At 64.8% G+C, this 18504-nt stretch overlaps 2 protein-coding genes across 7 annotated transcripts in view; one reads left to right on the plus strand and one right to left on the minus strand.

Annotated features, from left to right (window-relative positions):
• TCFL5 (transcription factor like 5) overlaps window positions 1-864 on the plus strand; it is a 16004-nt gene extending 15140 nt beyond the window's left edge. For all 6 annotated transcript variants that reach the window (XM_023251020.2, XM_023251022.2, XM_023251021.2 and 3 more), the window contains exon 6: window positions 95-864. In XM_023251020.2, coding sequence (XP_023106788.1) covers window positions 95-217 — 123 coding nt within the window. In that variant the 3' untranslated portion in view covers window positions 218-864. The remainder of the gene's footprint in view (window positions 1-94) is intronic.
• Window positions 862-18504, minus strand: COL9A3 (collagen type IX alpha 3 chain). Its single transcript, XM_023251026.2, has 32 exons — window positions 18369-18504; window positions 17746-17814; window positions 16609-16644; window positions 15937-16008; window positions 15296-15349; window positions 14579-14614; window positions 14247-14270; window positions 13994-14047; window positions 13586-13639; window positions 13214-13255; window positions 12032-12088; window positions 11591-11644; window positions 10921-10974; window positions 10581-10634; window positions 10291-10344; window positions 9868-9921; window positions 9183-9236; window positions 8397-8450; window positions 8258-8311; window positions 8050-8094; window positions 7897-7950; window positions 7761-7814; window positions 7249-7302; window positions 7055-7126; window positions 6060-6095; window positions 5565-5609; window positions 4451-4483; window positions 4161-4307; window positions 3974-4028; window positions 3350-3532; window positions 2334-2411; window positions 862-1629 (listed from the first exon to the last, which is right to left on the minus strand). Exons 1-32 carry the CDS (start codon window positions 18438-18440, stop codon window positions 1439-1441), a joined length of 2049 nt encoding a protein of 682 aa, XP_023106794.2. The 5' UTR covers window positions 18441-18504; the 3' UTR covers window positions 862-1438.

The following is an 18504-nucleotide window of genomic DNA, read 5'->3' on the forward strand; positions in this document are numbered from 1 at the left end:
CCAAATGCTCCCCCCAACACACAACCTTTTGTGTTGTGGAGATAGTTTCCGTGTCTGTAAATTCAGTGCATTAACGGTCATTTCTCAACTTCAGGAATTTGAGAGTGTGTTTTGCGGTAAGACTGGCAGAAGGCTCAAGTTGACCAGACCGGACTCCTTGGTGACGCGTCCCGCACAGGAGAGCCTACAGAGCAGCCCAGCCATGGACGTCAAGTGACCGGCACCGACCGCGAGTTCCCGGCAGTGGCGGCTGCCGCCCGGGGCCCCCAAGCATCTGTGCAACCCAGGAGCCCCGGCGGTTTGACTCTAGGGGGACGCAGGTCAAGTTGATGGGCCTCCAGTGGGGACGTTAAAGCACGTTGTGTAAAGATGTTTGTCTAGAACAAAATGCTTACTAGTCATTCGTGTCCTCTTAGACCATTTGGGGATGAAGACGTTGCCAATTGACCAGAAACTTCTCAATTACCTGCCTGATTCCATCATGTTTCTTAACATGATAACTTTGAAAATTACCATCTTTTGTAATTTCCTTAGTCTTAAAAGGTATATTGCTTTTTACTTCCTTTATCTGCATTTTAAATGTGCCCGCTTAGCAACTGGAACAAGTTAAATTTTTCTTAATTAGAAGTAGTTTGGAAATTTCACTCTTTTGTTTCTCCCTCCCCTTGTACCGACTCCATTCACACAGGACCGTGTTGTGAGATGTGGTCCATTTCCAGCCTTCCCGCTGGACATTTTCCAGACTCCCTCTGAAGCCATTTTGGTCCGTAAATGAAATATCGTCACAGTGGGTTACTTCACACCCTGATTTCCGTATTGAGAGTCCCTACTTTCTGTGTAATAAACTCTAGTGTTTGGAACTGAGTTTTTCAAATGAGTGGCTTTATTTATCACAACAGGTAATAGCAGTAGACTTTCGTGCCGTACAGAGTCACCTTCAATAAATACTGTTAATTGGAGACGGTAAAAGTTTGTACACGAGAAAAGCGGGAAAATCAGACTAGACCATGTGTAGTGGGGATGCCGTACGTGAACTTCTTTATTTGTTACACCGTGGTCGTTAGATTTCATAGACCGTCTCACCGGGACCATGTCTTCGTCCTTCCACAAATGCTGTGTAAACAAGCTGAATGTTTTCTGTCTGTGGAATCGTACAGAACTGCGTGTGCAGCCTGTACCCCCAGATGCCACGTCACGTAGGGCCTGGGCTGAGGTACGACGTTTCAGCTGTAAATACATGGGAGACAGAACACGAGGACAGGGCATTGGAGGATGCTCTCAGGGACCCGGTGTCCAGTCGCTGCTGTCGAGGACACGAGGCCCAGGCCGGGAGGGCCTCGGGGGACGTCACAGCGCGGCCCGAGGTCTCTTCTGGGACCTTCTGGAGCTCCCTGCTTGCAGCAGCCTCATCATCTCCCTCACTTCCTTCAGTTGCGTTTTAGGAGCTTCTAGAACCGGATTTTTCCCCGCCCCCTGCCATCACGGCTCCTTGGCAGGCAGAGGTGTCACAGATGCCGGGGGTCCCCTGAGCACCAACAGCACCAGGGAGGCCGGGATCTCCCGGAGGCCCGGGCTCGCCTTGGGCCCCGTCTCGGCCGTCCTTGCTCACGCCGGGCACGCCCTGCGGTCCTGGAGACGAGTCGGAGCAGGAAGGTGAGTGTGGACGGTGGGAATGGACAGCCATTCCACCTGCCCCCCCACTTTGGTCTTAGAGCTTATTCCCCACTCTGGAAGCGCCCAGGGGAGGGGAGGGGGTGCAGGGAGGAGGTGAGGTGCAGTGAGAGGTGCGTGGAGGTCCGGGATCTGTCCCAGGGGTGGCGGCTCGGACTGGAGCTGAGCTCGGTCTGTGGTGAGCCAGGGGGGGTGTGCGGAGTTGTCTGGTGAGCAGGGACGGAGGTGACCGGGCCCCCGAGCAGGTGGAGGCAGAGTGGCCGCTGCCTCGCGGGCAGCCCCAGGTGTGGGGGCCGGCAGGCCTCGGGCCCCCGGCCCCTAGGGTGTGGGTGCAGGTGAGACCAGGCCCGGAGAGCCTCCTGGGAGGCCCCTGTCTCTCCACAAAGCATGTATGTTGATGTTAATTCAAACGTCCAGGATACATACGGGCCAGTGGAGGGATTCTGTTAGAATTTAGCTGAAATAGATGGTGGGTGGCCTGCACTAAATAGATTCTCCTGAATGGGTTCTCGAGTAAACTGTTCTACAAAGTGATTCAGACAGTTCCTGACCTTCTAAGAGTGTTTGCCGAGAGAGAACTCGTTCCTTTAGAAGGCCGTTCATCGCCCAAGCACGCCCCGTGCAGAGTTGGAAGCAAAGCCGACAGCGGCCGGCACACGTACCTTGGAGCCCCTGGTCTCCGTCAGGCCCGTCCAGACCCGCGCCCGCCGAGCCTTTGTCTCCTCGGTCTCCCTGGGTCCCTGTGGGAAAGCAGCGGATGTGAGCCCCAGGTGCGTGACCCACCTTCTGACACCCACTTTGCAGGCTTTTCCCCAAAGTGACACGCTCAGGAAAACAGCCCAAGCATCACAACCAGTCAAGGTGGTTGACGCTTGAATGCATCTCGGTTTGGGGACCACGGGCACTGGCACGGGGCGGGGCAGGACTCCGGGCCACCCGCAGGGAACCTCGGGGGTTCCATCGGTGCGGATGGACGGCACGGCGTCTGGGAAGGGGGAGGAGGTGTGCGCGTCCGTCTCCGGGGCTCAGGTGGTTCGGCGTGAGGATGTGGGAAATGGCACCGCTAATTTTGGAATACTTTACGCTTCACAGACGAAGAAAGGGATTTACAGATTTAAGTTTCCCTTGGAAGTATTTTTCTTAGGCTACTTTTCAGAAACAAAATTATTGGATCAGTAAGTTAGAATGGACTGGAATCATGAGCGTGATCTCCCTCGTTTGGGCCGTGAGGCTCGCTGGCGGGGCCAGCCGGCCGTGGTGGCGCAGCTTAGAGTTTGGAAATGGGGTGAGTGTTCGAGGCCATTTTGGAAAAGGTTAGTGCCCGCCCACTCACACACACGTGAGGCTCCGATCATGGGCACCGAGCACCCCGCCGCCAGCACAGGCCGGCCCCGGGGCCCATGGGGGGCGTGTCTGTGACTTGAGCTGGTTCCTAAATTACATCTGGTGCATCGTCGACCTTTAAAAGGGAGTTCCGTACAGTTTTTGCCTTTTGCCACAGAAACTTTCACATGTCGGTTTTTACGAAGGCACATCCTATGGTGTATAAAGGGGCTTCTGTGTGCTTCTCACGTTTGTCTGTCCTTTCCCCCAGATGTTCTCACGGCATTTGAGAAAAACATCCCATTAAAAAAACGTTGCAGTGCTCGTGGGAGACGGAATGCGGGGGGCCACTCACCTCTGGGCCCAGGGTCTCCCAGCTCTCCGGTGGGACCACGATATCCAGGGGGCCCTCGCGCACCGGGGTGGCCGATGGAGCCGGGGGGCCCCGGGGGACCTGGGGGTCCAGCTGGACCAGGCCGGCCCGCGGATCCCGGCGCTAAAGGCTTCCTCAGGTGAGCTGCTAACTGTGCAATTTGTTCTTTTGAAAAACAAAGGGGCACGCGTTTATTCAAAGCGGATTAGCGGAAGTGTTCTATGCGGCGGCTAAAACGTCAGGGCTGCCCGCCTTCCAGAAGGAAGTTTCACAGATTGAAAGGGGCCCGAACTTGGTGTGAGGGCACGAAACTCTAGTGCTGCCAGAGTACCGAGCAGTGAGTCAAGGCCCAGAAGGAGGCGCTCCCTTTGCGCGAGCTCCTTAAAAGCCCTGTGAATCAAAGTGGCCAAAAGATGCCACTTAGTTCGGAAGGGCTGAAAGGGCACAGTCCCCGTCCCTCATGACTGATTCTTTGAGCAGACGTTTAGAGCGCCTGGCCCGGTATTAAATCCCGGGGGAGGGAGCCCCCACCTGCTGCAGATGGACGGAGCGGACCCCCAAGGACCCCAGGCAGCTGGGCAGGGAAGGGGGTGGGAGGGCACTCACCGCTGAGCATCGCCCCACACAGCTCCCGGATGTGCTGCTCGCTGGCCTCTCGTCCCTGAAACGCACCCCGTAAGCTGGTCAGCGGACGGGGGCAGGCCGACACCTCCAGAGGCACCCCGCCATCACTCTTGGGAAGGTGACCCCCGCCCCCGGACACCGACCTCAACACAGGGAAAGAAGCACGTACCGGGACTCCGGGCTTCCCGGTGATGCCAGGCACGCCTTGGACGCCCTGGAAACCCACGGGGCCGGGCGGGCCTGGGACGCCATCCACGCCACCGGTGCCGTTGGGACCCGGGATGCCCTTCGGGCCCAGCTCCCCTCGACTGCCGGACTAGGGGAGAACGGGACCGGTGCCCAGAACCCCGCCACGCACGCTCCTCCCTCTTGCCCCGCTTCCGGGCAGAGCCAGCTTCGCGACCTGCAGGCCTGTGTCTCCTTTGGGCTTTACTGTCAGGACGGCTGCCAGCCACTTACCTCTCCTTTGGGACCGACGGGACCACCGGGACCCTGCGAGAGAGGAGCCGTTGCGTGTGCTGCTAGGCAGGCGGGCATTTGCTTCCAGAGAACCCAGCCAGCACGTTACTGGTCAGGGATGGCCTCGAACAGCCGGGAAACTACAACTTGACCGCTTCAGGATCTCTCGTAAGTACGTTTTTATCTCGCTGGGGTTGTGTTATGACCACTGATGTTTTTGTGACTTAGTTTTCCTAAAGGGTGTTTTCAGTAGCTGCTTCATACTTTTTCTCACACGTGTTGACTTTGCTCCTGGCCGTCATTATCATTATAATAAATGACGCTAAGCTGACAGTCTGTCCCTAAGGTTCCCTTTCCCCAGCTGTGTCCTCCTCAGGAAGCTTCCTGTGAACAGGCACGTGGTCCCAACCAGACAGCAGATGGCCCAGGACCCATTCTGCCATGGCGCCATCGGCAAGAGCAGACGCCTCTGGGCTCCGCAGCCGGCAGGAACTGCCACCCCCATCAGATTATCAGGGAGGGGTTCCCAGGGTCCTGCTGGGTCAAGGTCATCCGGGAATTCCCCAAAATAAACTTCGAGCGTGCGCACACACACACACACACACACGCGCAGCCCTGACCACGTCCTGGCTACAGTCACAGGGCTGTGGGCTGTGCCAGAGACGAGGGTCCCCGGGGCCAGGTCGTCACCATCTCCCCCAGAAACCTCGACAGCCTTAGTCACTGAACTGAAACCCTGGCCACGTGGCAAAGACCCTTCCCCCGAAACCCCACGACCGTCGTGCCCCAGCCTCCAGGAAAAGGTCCACCTGTCCATGAGCTCAGTCAAGGATTTTACTCTAAACACAACTTGATTTTTAGCTCTGTGGAGGCAGAGTTTTCTTGAGTTTTATCTGAACCGTGCCCCAGTTCCCGCCGAAAGTCACCGGTGACGTGACTGCAGGCAGTATCACGTGGACAGGAGCCCACAGGACCCACAGGGACACATGGGCCCAGCCCCTGGCCTCCATGCGGCTTCCCCCACTCCCAGGACCAGCAGAGACTGGCCTCCCCCGGACGTGGCTAGTTCACACTCAGCTGTTAACACAAGTGAGGCAGACTCGGTCACACTCACCAGCTCTCCTTTGTCCCCAGGAAGGCCGTCAGAACCTGCAATGCCCTGGGAACGACACGCCCCAACGTTAAACCATGTTCTCAAGCCTCGGGAGCTGGTTCGCGAGACCCCGGACGAGGGGGACGCAGGCTGACGTCCCTTATTGACCTGACACGAGGCTTTCTTGCCAAGCAGAATCCTCAACCAATATAAAGAGGACCTGGGGCCACCTGGAGGTCACAGGCCCAGCACCCTAGCCTTTCCAGAGAGGACAAATTTTTGACCTACAAACAGGCCTGGAGCCCAGATGCCGCCCTTGACGAGCTCACATTCCCAGAAGGTCCGCAGGAACACCCCCTCCCCCGGGGGCCCCAGGAGCCGAGCCGGGGAGTTGGGCTGGGTGTCCAGAGCGGTCACCTCCACTCAGAGGGAGCAAGGAGAAGCCAGTCACGAAGACAGCGGGAGGGAGAGAGGAGCTTCAGCCTGCATGGACGGGACCAGCGGGCACCCACTCACCTGGTCTCCCTTCGGGCCTGCGGCTCCTCCGGGGCCCTGGCAGAGAGAAGGCTCGGCCTTAGAGGAAGCCCAGGGCCCCCGGGGGGGTGGAGCACAGGGGCCCCGGGCGCGTCCCCCAAGTGTCTTAGGGACGCCAGAGCATCGCAGCACGCGGGGTGCCGTGGGTGTTTAATGGGCCTCTTTTGGGTTGGGTGTTGCTTGTACTACCAGCGACCGTGCGGGCAGCTGGCACCTGTAACCCTCGGGTGGCGTCCCGAGTGGGACCGGACGTGTCTGGGGAGGTGCAGGCTGGGGTCGCCCCGAGAACAGAGAACATTAAAGTAACAGTTGTCCGTCTGCTCAAACAGCAGCAGGAGCCAGAGCTGCCCTGGGAGGGGATGGAGGAGGCCGGGTGGGCAAGGTGGGGGGGAAGGCGAGGACCCTCTGTGAGCACAGCCCCCGGGCCCCCTCCCCCACCCTCGCAGAGGCCCTGGCCCCTGGGGTTTCCCGCCCGCCTGGAGGCTAACGAAGGGCCGCTTTCTCGGCCAGTGGTTTCCGTGGCCCCCGCCCTGCCCTGCCCGCCTCCCCGGAATGAAGCGAGGTCTGGACGGCAGCTCCTGGGCCTTCCCGTCTGCAGGGGTGATGGCAGAGGCAAGCGCGGCCTTGGCAGGGCCTGGGGCGCGCGTCCAAGTGGGGCCTGGTCCTGCCCCGCCGGGCGCCTGGGCGCTCTGGCCCGACCATCCCGGGACCACAGGGACCCACACTGAACCCACCGTCACAAGACCGCTAGGAAAGTTAGAAGCAGTCACGGTTAACAACAGTTGGGGTTTTCACACTTGTCTTAAAGCAACGTAACCCTTTGTCCGACCCTCAGCTGAAACCCGACGGGCCCCCACGGAGCCAGGAGCACCGGCCTGCCGGCCACCGGCAGCATGCGGTCCTCCCCTGTGGGTCCCGGGGACTGTGAGCAAGGGCGGGGTGGGGTAGGGGCACCCCCTGCCGGGACAGCCACTTACCCGGTCACCCGTGACACCTCGGAGGCCCTGGGGGCCCGGCAGGCCGGGGTCTCCTGTGTCGCCCTTCCGGCCCTGCAGACAAGGACCCAGCTCGTCAGCACCCACAAAGGAGCCCAGCAAGGAGCCCAGCGGGGACCCCTCCCCCTGCTCAGCTGGCCCCCCTGGGCGTAAACCCCGCCCCAGATCTCACCCACCTGGAAGCCTCGGACGCCAGGGGCTCCAGGAGGGCCTTGCGGGCCCAGAGCCCCCTGAAAGACAAAAGGAAGGTGTGGGTCCAGCTCGCCTGCCCCTAGGGACGCCGGGCAGACATGGGAGCTGGCCCGCTCGCCAGGGACAGAGATGGGGGCGGCCGGGGGTTGTGGGGGTGAGGCGTGCCCTCAGACCCCACACGCCCGTCAGCCTTGGGAGCCAGGCACCCACACCCAGGGCTGCCCGGGGCCCTGTGGCCAGTGTCCCCACGATCCCATCTGTCCACCTACTCGGACGTGAGGGGTGGGAAGCCCCCACTGCACCTCACGGAGCCTGCGGCGGGCGCTGTGACTTCCTCCCTCGGCAAGGATGGGACGGCTGGGCCTCGCCCTCGGTGTCTTTTGGCTTTCGTGGGCTCAGCTCACTGACGTGTCCCAGATGCCTCCCCAGCCCGCGCGGCAACATGGCGGTGCTTCCCTGCCCCTCCCCCCTGCCAGGCTACACCCGCCTCACTCACCGCCGAGCCCCTGTGGCCAGCCTCACCGCGCTCCCCGGGCACGCCAACGTCTCCCTGCACGAGGTCGGGGGGAGGGGGACAGGGGTCAGCAGGGTCCCGGGACTTAGGGGGGGGAGGGGGGAGGGGGGACACTTACCGGGATGCCAGGCTCTCCCGAGGGTCCGGCCTCACCCAGCTCCCCAGCTCGGCCCTGCACGAGAGAGAGCCCCGAGTGTGTGCTCGTCCCTCCCTCCGGGGCCCGGGCACCACCCCCACCCCCCACCCCCAGCAAGACGGAGAAGCCACCTACCAGTTCTCCCTTCTCGCCCTTGGACCCTGCTCGTCCGGGGAGGCCCTGCGCACGTCAGAGGTCCGGGCTGTGAGCCCGTGGCAGAGCACCCCCAAAGCGGGGCTCCCCCTGCACAAACTCCCGCTCGGGGACGCGCAGGAGAAGACCCCCGTCCCCGAGGCCCCACCGGCGTAGCCCCGGCACCACCGAGGGAAGCCCACACGCTCACCGGCAGCCCGTTGGGACCCTTCTCTCCTGGGGCACCGTTGCGACCGGCCTCTCCCTGCAGGAGGTCGGGGGACAGGGTGCTGAGGCCCGGGAGGCCCAACCCCCGCAGACCCCTTCTCCCCTGTATGCCAGATACCAACCTTCTCGCCATCGAGTCCGGGCACGCCGTCCCGCCCGTCCTTGCCCGGCATACCCTGGGGATGGGGGGTGGTGTGAGGCCTGGGGCGCGGCGCGTCTCCCGTCACCCCACCCTCCCTCCCCAGGCCGGTGTGTCAGTCCCCGCAGGGGGCTTGCGGAGAACGCCGCCCTCCGCGTCTGCCCGGGGTTTTCACCACGCCCACAGCCAAGTTCCGTTGCAGCCCGTTTTGCAGATGAGAAGACAGAGGCTTGGGGGCTGGGAGGTGGGCCTTCCCGATCCCACACTCTGGACCGATGTGGGAACAGAGAGCACAGCCCAGTGTTGGGAAACCAGCAGGAGGGCAAGCTTTCAGAGGAGGCCCCCAGGGGCCCGTCCTCGTCCCCGTGGGTTGGGGCTGGGAGGGGCTGAGCAGGGGACCGGGCGGTGCGGGTGCCCCAGGACCCTCAGAATGCCCCACACCTGTGCCCACCGGTCTACCCAGCCCACCCTTCTGTCCCCTGCGGCAGACGCTCTGCCTCCTCCGCCCGGTCGGGGCCGTCCAGAACACGTGGCCCCGTGCCCTGCTCAGCCACTGCTAGGAGGCTCTGGACGGCGACAGCAGCGTTCGGCCAAGTGAGGGCCACACGCCGGCCACGGACAGCCCCGGGCAGCTGAAGGAGAAGGGTTCTCCCGGGGGGAGACACTTGCAGAAGATGGGAGGCCAGCAGGGCCAGCAGGGGCCTGCTCTGTGCAGGGACACCAGGGACACCGGCCGTTGTCCGACACCGCGGCAGCCGTGGGCACTCACCGGCTCTCCGCCCGGCCCGGCCACTCCAGGGGCTCCTTTGGGACCAGGTCTGCCCTAAAAGACACATAAGCCACTGCATTTGGGACCTTGAGGAAGAGGAATGCTCCCCCCCCCCCCCCAGACTGTGTCCCTGGTCCCCAGGCAGGCTCAGGCCAGGAGCCCTGCACGCACCCCGTGCCCATGACTCCCGGGCACCAGGGGCTGTGCTCAGGGCTGGGGGATGCCCAACCGCGGGGGGAAGGGCTTGTGGACTTGGGACCCGTCTCAGCATCACGCGGCCGTCTCCTGGGCCTCTGGCCACGGGACTCAGCCTGGGGGACGACGAGGTTGAAGGCGTCCGCAGGCAGACGCCAGCTTGGGGCTGTCCCCTCATTGCTCGATCATCTCTCAGCTTTACTCACGGTCACTCGCTCAACCTGAGAGTCATTTTCTCTGTTATTCCATTTCACAGTTGGGCAACGTTGGCGCAGGGCCCAGGGCCTCTGGCAGGATGAGTGTAGCGGCCGGAATGCGCCCCCAGGAGTCTGGTCCTACAGCCTCCGCCCCGCTGCTCCCGGCACGAGCTCGTCAGAGCCACCAGAACTGCCGGTGACCCAGCTGCTGGCCAGGGGTCACCCCACCCTCCCTCCCCAAAGGTCGGCATGTCTGGAGGAAGGACCCAGAGAATCAAGGTCACTTTACTTACAAGGTCACCCTTGGGGCCACGGAATCCGTCTGGGCCCCTCTCGCCTCTGTCACCCTAAAATGATGGGGGGGGGGAGGTATGGAAACAAAAAGTTAACTGCAGAAGGTGGGAGCGCTGGATGGAGGGTCACAGGGGCCAGAGGGACGTTGACCACACCTCACACACGTCCAGAGGGAAGAATACCAAAGTCCCAGCGAGAACAGGCCCCCGCCGTAAACTCAACCCCCCCCCCCAGGTGTACCCACTCCTGCCCCCAGGTGTGCCCAGGGTTGCGTGCCCACAAGAGGACTCCGCTCCCGGAAGGGCCAGCCCGGCGCAGCCCAGGGGACTGAGGGAGGCGTCTGAGTGAGGAAGAGGAAGAGGAAGGGTACAGAGAGCCCAGGCCTGCGGGGGGCCACCCTCCACCCCCAGACACACACATACCACTTTCCCAGGGGCTCCTGGGATCCCCAGCGGCCCTCGGAATCCGATGGGACCCTGTAAAGGAGGCGGGGGGCCATCTGGGGCCTCTCATCTGGAGCCTGGCCAGCATCCCTTGGAGGACGTGGCTCCAGCCAGAGAGACCCTGCCTCCAGCACCCCCAACAGACACCCCCAGCAGGCCCCTCCCCGGTCAGCCGCCCAGGGGTCCCAAACCACCCCCCACCCCCCTTTTCCAAGGCCTCCACTCCGCTTGCCTAGGGCCCCTCTCCACCTGAGGCGGGGCTGACTTACCCGATCCCCGGGGGGCCCGGCCGGCCCCGGCAGACCTCGAAGTCCCCGAGGCCCCTGTAAGAGGAAAGCTGGAAAGGCAGGGCCTGGGCCAGCAGCACCCCCAGGACTGCACGCCCCCCGGGAGCCACAGAGGGCCCTAGGGTCTTCCCTAGAAGCACCTGACCTCGGGCCAGGCCCTGGAGGGGCAGGGCCACAATTCCTAGGATCTGCAGGCTGGCAGAGGCAGGACCCTGGCCCGGTCCCTCTTACGGGTGTCGGTGGACCGTCCCCTGCAGCCCTAAGCAGTCGAGAGGCTCTGGCCCCACATCCCCACCCACGTCTGGCCCCTTCCCCTGCTCACCTGCAGCCCTACAGTGCCTGGGATGCCAGCGGGCCCGGGGGGGCCAGGATCACCCTGCAATGGAGATGAGGTGCCGTGAGCTGGGTCAGGCCTGAGCCCTCCCAGCACCTGTCCAAACCCACTGGTCCCCCCAGATGAGCCCGTGCAGCGGGGGCCGTGGCCCTGTTCACAGCTGAGCCTCTGAGGTTAGGGGGGTTCTGGCCTTCCTCTGGAGGGCAAGGTCCCTGTGGCTTCTGCTCCTGCAAGGCCCCCAGCCTTTCCCAGACGCCTCTGCCTGGCTGGTGTGGGCGCATCTACTGCCCGAGCGGCGACCTCACCGTGCCGAACATGTACCCAGCCTCAACTGGTGCCTGTGGGTAAGGGCAAACCAAAATCTTCCGCGGCCAGGGGCCACGGTGGGGGGGGTGGCAGGAGCCTCCAGGAGACCTCTCCAGCCACCAGCGGGGCCCACCTGAGCTCAGGGAACTTCCACGTGAGACCAGGCAGGTGGGGGGTTCGTCCAGGGACCCTGCCCCAAATCACTTGGCTCCGACTGGCCAGGCCCCACAGAGGAGGCGTGCATAGCATGCCCCAGAGGCGGCCGGCACCCCCTCCCTGACCCACCACCAGGCGCCCCTCCCTCCCTCCCACCCCCGCCCAGGCCGATGGCCCTGCCGCGGCCCACATTCACCTTCTCGCCATCCTTGCCGACCTCTCCTTGCTCCCCTTTGTAGCCGGTGGGCCCCTGAAAGCCAGTGGGGGCGAGGAGTCAGAGCCCACCCCCAGCAGCCCTGAACAGAGGCCTGCGTGGCCGCCAGATCAGGTGGGGAAACTGAGGTCCGGTCAAGAGGGGGCAAGGCCGGGCCAGGGAAGGGAGTTGGTGGCCTGACGCCAGCTTCCCTGGCTGCAGCTGTCGCCATGCCGCCCGGTCCCGGTGGCCACACCGGTGCCCAGCCCGTTAACAGTGCTGAACAGGGGGGTGGGGACAGAGCAAGGCCCCCAGGCTGGGTCGGAGGCCAGCTCTCCCTCCTTCCTGGAACCACCAGGGCGGACTTTGTAGAAGCCCACCTCCCCCGGAGTCCCCTCCCGATCTTGAGGCTCGGGTCTGAGTCACCCTGTGGCCGCCGCTCACCTTGAACCCTGGCATTCCTGGGGGCCCAGGAGGGCCTGGGGGGCAGATGGCCGGGCACTGTTGGAAAGCAGAGTGGTCAGAGCGGGACCTGCCTCTCAGGTCAACACCCAGGGGCCCTGAGACGGGCCATTCCAGACGAGTGAAGGGACCTCAGGCCACACCAGGGCCTCCCGGGGAGCCCGGACGGGCCCTCGCTCAGTGTGGCCGCCCGGGGTGGGTGGGGGGTGCAGAAAGGCACTGCCCGGAGCAGGATGGTGGCTGCCTGGCCCCTCGCGGGCTCGCGCTGGGAGCCAAGCTCCCCTTTCTCCGTACTCAGCGCAGCGGCTTCACAAAGGGGCCCTCATCCCGTGTTCCCGCAGCAAATCTCGGGCCGGGGCTCCTGTCAGTGCACAAATGTGCTCTAGGAACGGACAGGTGTCCTGCAGACACGGATGGGGCACTCCGCGCCCAGGGCACCGTAACCCCAAGGGATGGCGCTGGGTTTCCTAGATCATTCCGCAGCTCATCTCTGCCCCTGCCTGGCCCCTCGCCAGGGGCCCAGCCATTCTCCCGATTCTGGAAGGTTCTGGAAGGTTCTGGAAGGTCCCTAAACCCTCCCTCTGGGACATGCCCCGGTCAAACACTCCGGACACAGGGGTGGAGCCAAGGGCGCCGGCAGCCGGCAGGTCACATCCTTCAGGAGCACCGGACGCCGACCCCTCCGCGCACAGTGGAGAAGGACCTGGGGCCGCCCCAGACGCGGTCTTCGTTTTCACGGGAGCGACAAAGCTCACAGATAAGAGTGAGTCCCAGACGTTAGTCCAGAGCCTTCTCTGCTGGGGAAACCCTCTGTGCCACCCGTTGTAGCCGACACCCGCCGAGTGTGGCTGAACGGTCAGCGCCCGGCTGTGCCAGGCTACAACTGGATTCTGTTTCACTTCGATTCACATTCACACTCCTGTGAGCAGGGGGTGGGGGTGGGGGGTGGGGGTGGGGGTGAGGGGACCCAGGGGCAGGAGCGCGGGAGGGAGCGGCTCATAGCCAGTGGGCAGAGTTGGCGTGGCGAGGCCGCGCCCAGAGCTGGTGCCACCCACGCGGACCCGGGGGGTAGGGAACGAGCCACGGGGTCCCTGAGGCGGTGGGCTGGGCTGTGCCCCCTCCCCCCAAGACGGGCAACCTTCACAGATGGCTGCAAGTGCCTACCTGCAGGTCAGTGGCGCCTTCAGGGAGGACCCCTGGGTGACCCTGGGACACAAAGACAGCTGACTTGGACGCTGCCGTCCCCCGCCCTCCCTGTCACCCACCACTCCGGACTCAGTCCCTTCATCCCTCACGTGGCCAGTGCTGGGCATTAACAAGGACAGAAACCACCTGTCCTGAGCCACTGGGCCTGAGCCCTGCCTGTCCCCAGGTCAGCTGACCTGGCTGCCACTTTGGCCCCGGACTCCGCCCGTGTCTGAAAAGGGGATGGGAGTCCACGTGGGTGCGGCTGGGGGCCCCGGGGACAGGAGAGCCACGTCATCGCTGCCTGGCACTACCCCAGCGAAGCCCTGGGGTCCCCTGCCTGGTACTTACAGGGGGTCCAGGAGGTCCCGGGGGGCCAGGGAGGCCCGGTAGTCCAGAGGGTCCCTGGGGGGTGGGTTATGACGTTAGGTGAGGGTGACCAGCGGTCTCCCTCCCTGTGCCCTCACGGGGATGTTGCCACCTGCCCGCCTCCCCGAGCCTGGCCTGTGCATGTGCCCACAGCGCATCTCAAGGCCTAGCCTGTCCTTGTCCCTGAATGTCACTTGGGGTTTCCATCAAGGGCCATGAGAAAGGAAATGGGGGAGGAGGAGGAGGAGGGTAGAAGGGGTGAGGGGAAGAGGGAGGGAAGGGAAGGGAAGGAGCAGAGGTGGGAGGAAGCCCTGGGGGTTGAATTGGGGGTGTCCCGGTGGGCAGGGCCCTTGCTCTGAGCAGGGGGGAGGGTCAGGGCCAGCCACTCACCGGGGGGCCCCGGAGGCCAGCTCCACCAGGGATGCCGCTCACTCCTGCCTCTCCCTGGGGGGGGGGGGGAAGGACGTGAGAAACAGGGGTCTGCACCCACAGACCCACACAGGGCTGGTCTGCCCCCTCTGGAGGGACAGGAAGTCCGGTGCGGGGCGGCTGGCCCCAGCCCCGGTTTGGGACCTGGCAGCCCGCCTGGCCCGGAGTGTGGTGGGCGTGCTTGGGTGGGGCCGCGAGGGTGGTCAGTACTCACCGGGGGTCCGGGGAGGCCTTTGCCCTGCAGTGACAAGCACGGGGTCAGAAGGCGCTGGGGACAGCCCACCTCCCTCCCCCCGTCTCCCCCTCCCCTGAGACAGGCGGGCTGTACGAGGGGGACCCCCAGACTCCTGGTGCAGGGGGCCCTCCTTGGGGGAGAGAGGACACAGCCCAGATGGTGTCCCAGGACCCCGGCCCAGGCTGGCTCGGCCCCAGAGGGACAGCAGGCAAGAGGGCTGGACGCTGCCTCTCAGGGCTCCCGAGGGCACCCCACCCCGGCCAGACCCTCTAGCTCCTCAAAGTCCCACGCGAGGGGGAAATGACACTCACCCCCAGCCCGGGGGGCCCTGGGGGGCCCAGACTTCCCTGCAGAAGGAAAGAGGGTCAGGAGTGAGCTGAGCCCAGGCGCCCAGGACTCTGTGAACCAACCTGTCCCACCCGCCCCCCCCTCTGAAGTGGGAGCTCTCCGTTTTACAGAAGATCGAGGCCCCGGGGGGGACCTCTGAGGCCCAGCGGCCCGGACAGGTCTTTGCCAATAATCCCGCTGAGGAAAATCCATCCAGACTCTTGGAAACGAACACAGGAAGCAGCCCAGAGCAGGCAGGACACGCCCCCAGGAAGGCCCGGGGCTAGGGCTGACCCGAGCCACACAGAAGGGCCCTGTGCCCACCTCTCCAAGAAGCCTTCCAGGTAGCCCCCCCAAAGGTCACGAGAGCTTTGGCCCCTGCCCTTTCTGCCACTCCCCTGTACCCCGAAGACGCAGGCCCGGCCCGGGGGGCCCCCCGACAAGAGACTCCCTACAGAAAGCCCGGAGCCAGCCACCCTGGCCCTCGCCGGGTCTGAACGCTAGGACGGCCGCGAGCAGGGGCCCGTGTGTCGTCCCCCTGAGCCCACCTGCCCTTCTGTGGCCTCCACCTCACCGCACACGCGGTAGGACGTCCCAGCTGCCCTCAGGGCCACCAGCTTTGTGGACAGTGCTCAGCACTGGGGGTGGGGTGGGGACCTCACTCCCGAGTGGAACCCATTCAACTTGGGGCAGGCACTGACCCGTTCTCCAGGTGCGCCCTTGGGGCCCGGTGGTCCGTCCTGTCCTGTCAGACCCTGGGGAGAGAGGCAGGGGAGGGGGGACGTGAGGGGTCACGCTGGGAGGACGATCCGCCTCCCCCCAGAGGGCACTCTCCTAACTAAAATGGGTCCGGACACCGGGAAGAACCTTGCCTGCGGCTCCTTCCTCTCCCAGAGCCTCTGGGGAAGGTGAGGAGCTGATAAGCCCAGCAGGTGGGAGAAGTCCCTTCTCAGAGCCCTGCCGCGGCCCCCAGGGTCCTGGGGCCAAGGCCTTGAGCCCCGAGGACAAACGCAGCCAGCCTGGGGCTCAGAGGGGCCCAGGTAGCCAGAGAAACGAGAGCTAGGAGCATTTGCACCCCTGCCGCGAGCTGGCCTCGTCCTCTGCCTGGGCTGAGGGGTCTGGGATGCAGGCCAAGGGACCCCCGCTGGGGGACATCCGGAGACTCTTGGGACCGAGCAGGCCCGGCGCAGGCCCAGCCCCAGCGGGAGAACTGCAATTAAACTTGACTCCTGGGATACAACCCCTCCGGTCCGGCTCAGGGGAGGAGAAGGGAGGGGGCTCACGAGATGGGGCTCTCAGGAGGGGAAGGGGGGAGGGGGAGGAAGGGGGCGGGCACACTCACGTCCACACCGGGCAGTCCTGGGAGCCCAGCCTCCCCTGGTTTCCCTGGCTTCCCTGGGGCCCCTTTTGGTCCCTGGAGGGAGGAGGGGGAGGGCAGAGGCGTGAGGGCAGGTCCAGCCCAGAGCCTTGGCCTTCACCAATAAGGCTTGGGTTTTCCAGCTGCGGCACCGCCCAGCAATTAGAGATTGGCTCTTCTCCACCGGAGGCCCAGCTGCCGGCTTTCCTGCAGACCCCCACCCAGCTGGGCCCGGCGCCCACCCTCACTGGCCCCAGCTGGCCGCCCTCTCCAGCCGCCTCCCCTGCTTAGTCACCTCTGTAGGAAGTTCACCTGGATGCTTCGTCAGCCGCCCGGGCTAAGGGCCTGTGCGTCCCTCTGTGGGACCCCCGGTGTGCCCTAGAACCCTCAATTCCTGGGCCTGAACAGCTCTGTGAAAGCTCAGGGCCCCCTCGCTGGCTGTAGCAACCTGGCCTGCCTGGCACCGGCCCAAAGACCGTCTCAAAGCCAGCCGCCACCCAGGGACACGCTGAATCCCACACGCTCCCCTCCTGCCCCCTTCCCGCCTCTGAGGCCTCCTGCCTGGCGGGCAACCCAGGGCCCAGTGTGGTGGGAAGGGGGCGTCCTGACCCCTCGGTTCTAGGTCCACCCCTCCCCTTGCCGTAGCTGGACACTCACCGGGGACCCTGGCAGACCCGGAGGCCCAACTTCTCCCTGTAGAGGGGAAGACACCCACATGTGACCAAGCGTCCCCTGAAGACCCCGGCCCAGGGGAGCAGAGACCCAAGAGGCGACACGGGACCCCCCCCCCCACATGCGACCTCATCCACATCTAAGGGGCCCCCTCCTCTCTGGGGCCAGGCACAGGGACACACCCCCCACCCCTCCACCAGCCTGAGAAGCCTCAGAAGGTGGGGCACAGCCCCTCAGACTTGCAGAGGCCCAGGGGGAACGCCACCCCCGTGACCACTAGGCCCGAGACCCTTGGCGTGAGGCTTCCAGGTTTTTAAGTGGAACCCTCCCCAGAAGGAACGGCATGACTCCCGTCAGCCTGGGGCTCCTGGGGGGCCGGGCGCCCAGCCCCAGCGGGAGGGGTGTGGGGGCCCTGGGTCCAGGGCCCAATGTGGCCACCATGACCCGCCCCGCCCCCACCCTGCGGGGCTGTCGCTGAGCACCCTGCGGGTTGAGATCAACCAGGGTTGGTGTGGATATAAGACTCAGGGCCATCTAGGGCCTTGGGGGCTCAGAGAGAGACTGAGGACTGGTCAAGGGGGGCTCTCGCGGGCGAGGAGGTCCTGGGGCAGGTCTCTGCTTTACATGGAGGTGGCTGGATGGGGGGGGTTCACCCAAGACGGTCCTGGGGGAGGCTGGCCAGGGGATTTCAGCTGCTTGGATTGGGCCACACTTGACCTGGGGCACCCCTGGAGACAGCATCTCTGGGGCGGAGCCAGCTCCAGAGCCCCCCCAAAGCTGGCTCCAGCCCGAGACCCTCAGGGGACAGCCCTGCACCTCCACCCCCAGGGCCTCAGGATACAGGAGCAAGGGCCCCTCGGGGACTCAGAGACACGCACATCAGTGCCCACATTCCCAGGCCAAAGACTACCGTGCACCCCCCACCTGCTCTGGGGACGGGATCCCTGCGGGCTGAACCCTGAACAGGAACAAGGACCGTCTTTGTCCCTCTTCACACCCCACACCCCGCTTCACCCCAGCCCCGCCGAGTGGGACTTAGTTTTGTCTCCATCAGGTCTAGAGGCTCAGGGAGGTTGCAGCCAGACTAGAACCCCACGGAGCCCTCCCCACCCGCAAACTCACATCAATGCCATCCTTGCCCGGTTTCCCAGGTGGCCCTTGGGGGCCCGGGGGGCCTTGGGGTCCCACTTTCTGAAACGGAGAAGTGTCATCATGGAGTTGATCCCTCCCACCCTCTCCCGCGGGTCAGCCCAACAGAGCGTCCCCTGTTCCTGGGTCGGGAGCGGCACCGGGGGCCTGGCCCCGGGCCCCCCACCCCCCCACCCCGCCCAGGCCTGCCTCAGAGATCCCCCAAAGCCCGGGGCTGGCAGCATCTGCTGCCTGGATCCTCCAGGAGGGGCTGCACCGCAGGGAGCCTCGGGGAACAAAGGCGACATTGTGCCCGTCTGGTGGCAGCAGCAGCCGACCAGGCCGGGCGAGGACAGGGCGACTCCTGGGCTCATCCACGAAGGGTCGCGCCATCCACGAGGGCCCCGTGGGGCGACCAGTCTCTGTGCTCCACGGCGAGGTGGGCGATGGGCCTCGAGGCTGCGCAGGCGGTCCCCAAGCGTCCGGGTTCCGGGCTCACTCACTGGCCCAGGGTGGCCGGGGAGGGGGCAGGTCGGTCCCCCCGCTGTGCTGCTCGACGCCCCGTCTCAGAGCCCCCGGACTCCCACCCTGGCCGCCACTCTCTGGCCCGCGCTCACCTGCGCCTCGGTCACGGTCGCGGCCAGGAGCTGCCCGAGCAGGAGCAGGGCCAGGGTGGGGGCTCCGGCCATGGCTGCACTCGCGCTCTGAGCAGCGGCAGCGCCGGCGGCCTGGGCTCGGGGCGGACGGCGGGCG

The sequence above is a fragment of the Felis catus genome, chromosome A3 (assembly GCF_018350175.1).
Source record: "Felis catus isolate Fca126 chromosome A3, F.catus_Fca126_mat1.0, whole genome shotgun sequence".
Lineage (NCBI taxonomy): Eukaryota > Metazoa > Chordata > Mammalia > Carnivora > Felidae > Felis > Felis catus.

What these genes read in the sequence shown, in the direction of transcription:
- COL9A3 (XM_023251026.2), bottom strand. Translation starts at nt 18,440, where the DNA reads ATGGCCGGAGCCCCCACCCTGGCCCTGCTCCTGCTCGGGCAGCTCCTG. An exon ending in CTGGCCACAGGGGCTCGGCG is followed by an intron (nt 7,303 to 7,760) that starts GTGAGTGAGGCG and finishes TTTGTCTTTCAG; the next exon opens with GGGGCTCTGGGCCCGCAAGG. An exon ending in CGGAGACCAGGGGCTCCAAG is followed by an intron (nt 1,630 to 2,333) that starts GTACGTGTGCCG and finishes ACTCGTCTCCAG; the next exon opens with GACCGCAGGGCGTGCCCGGC.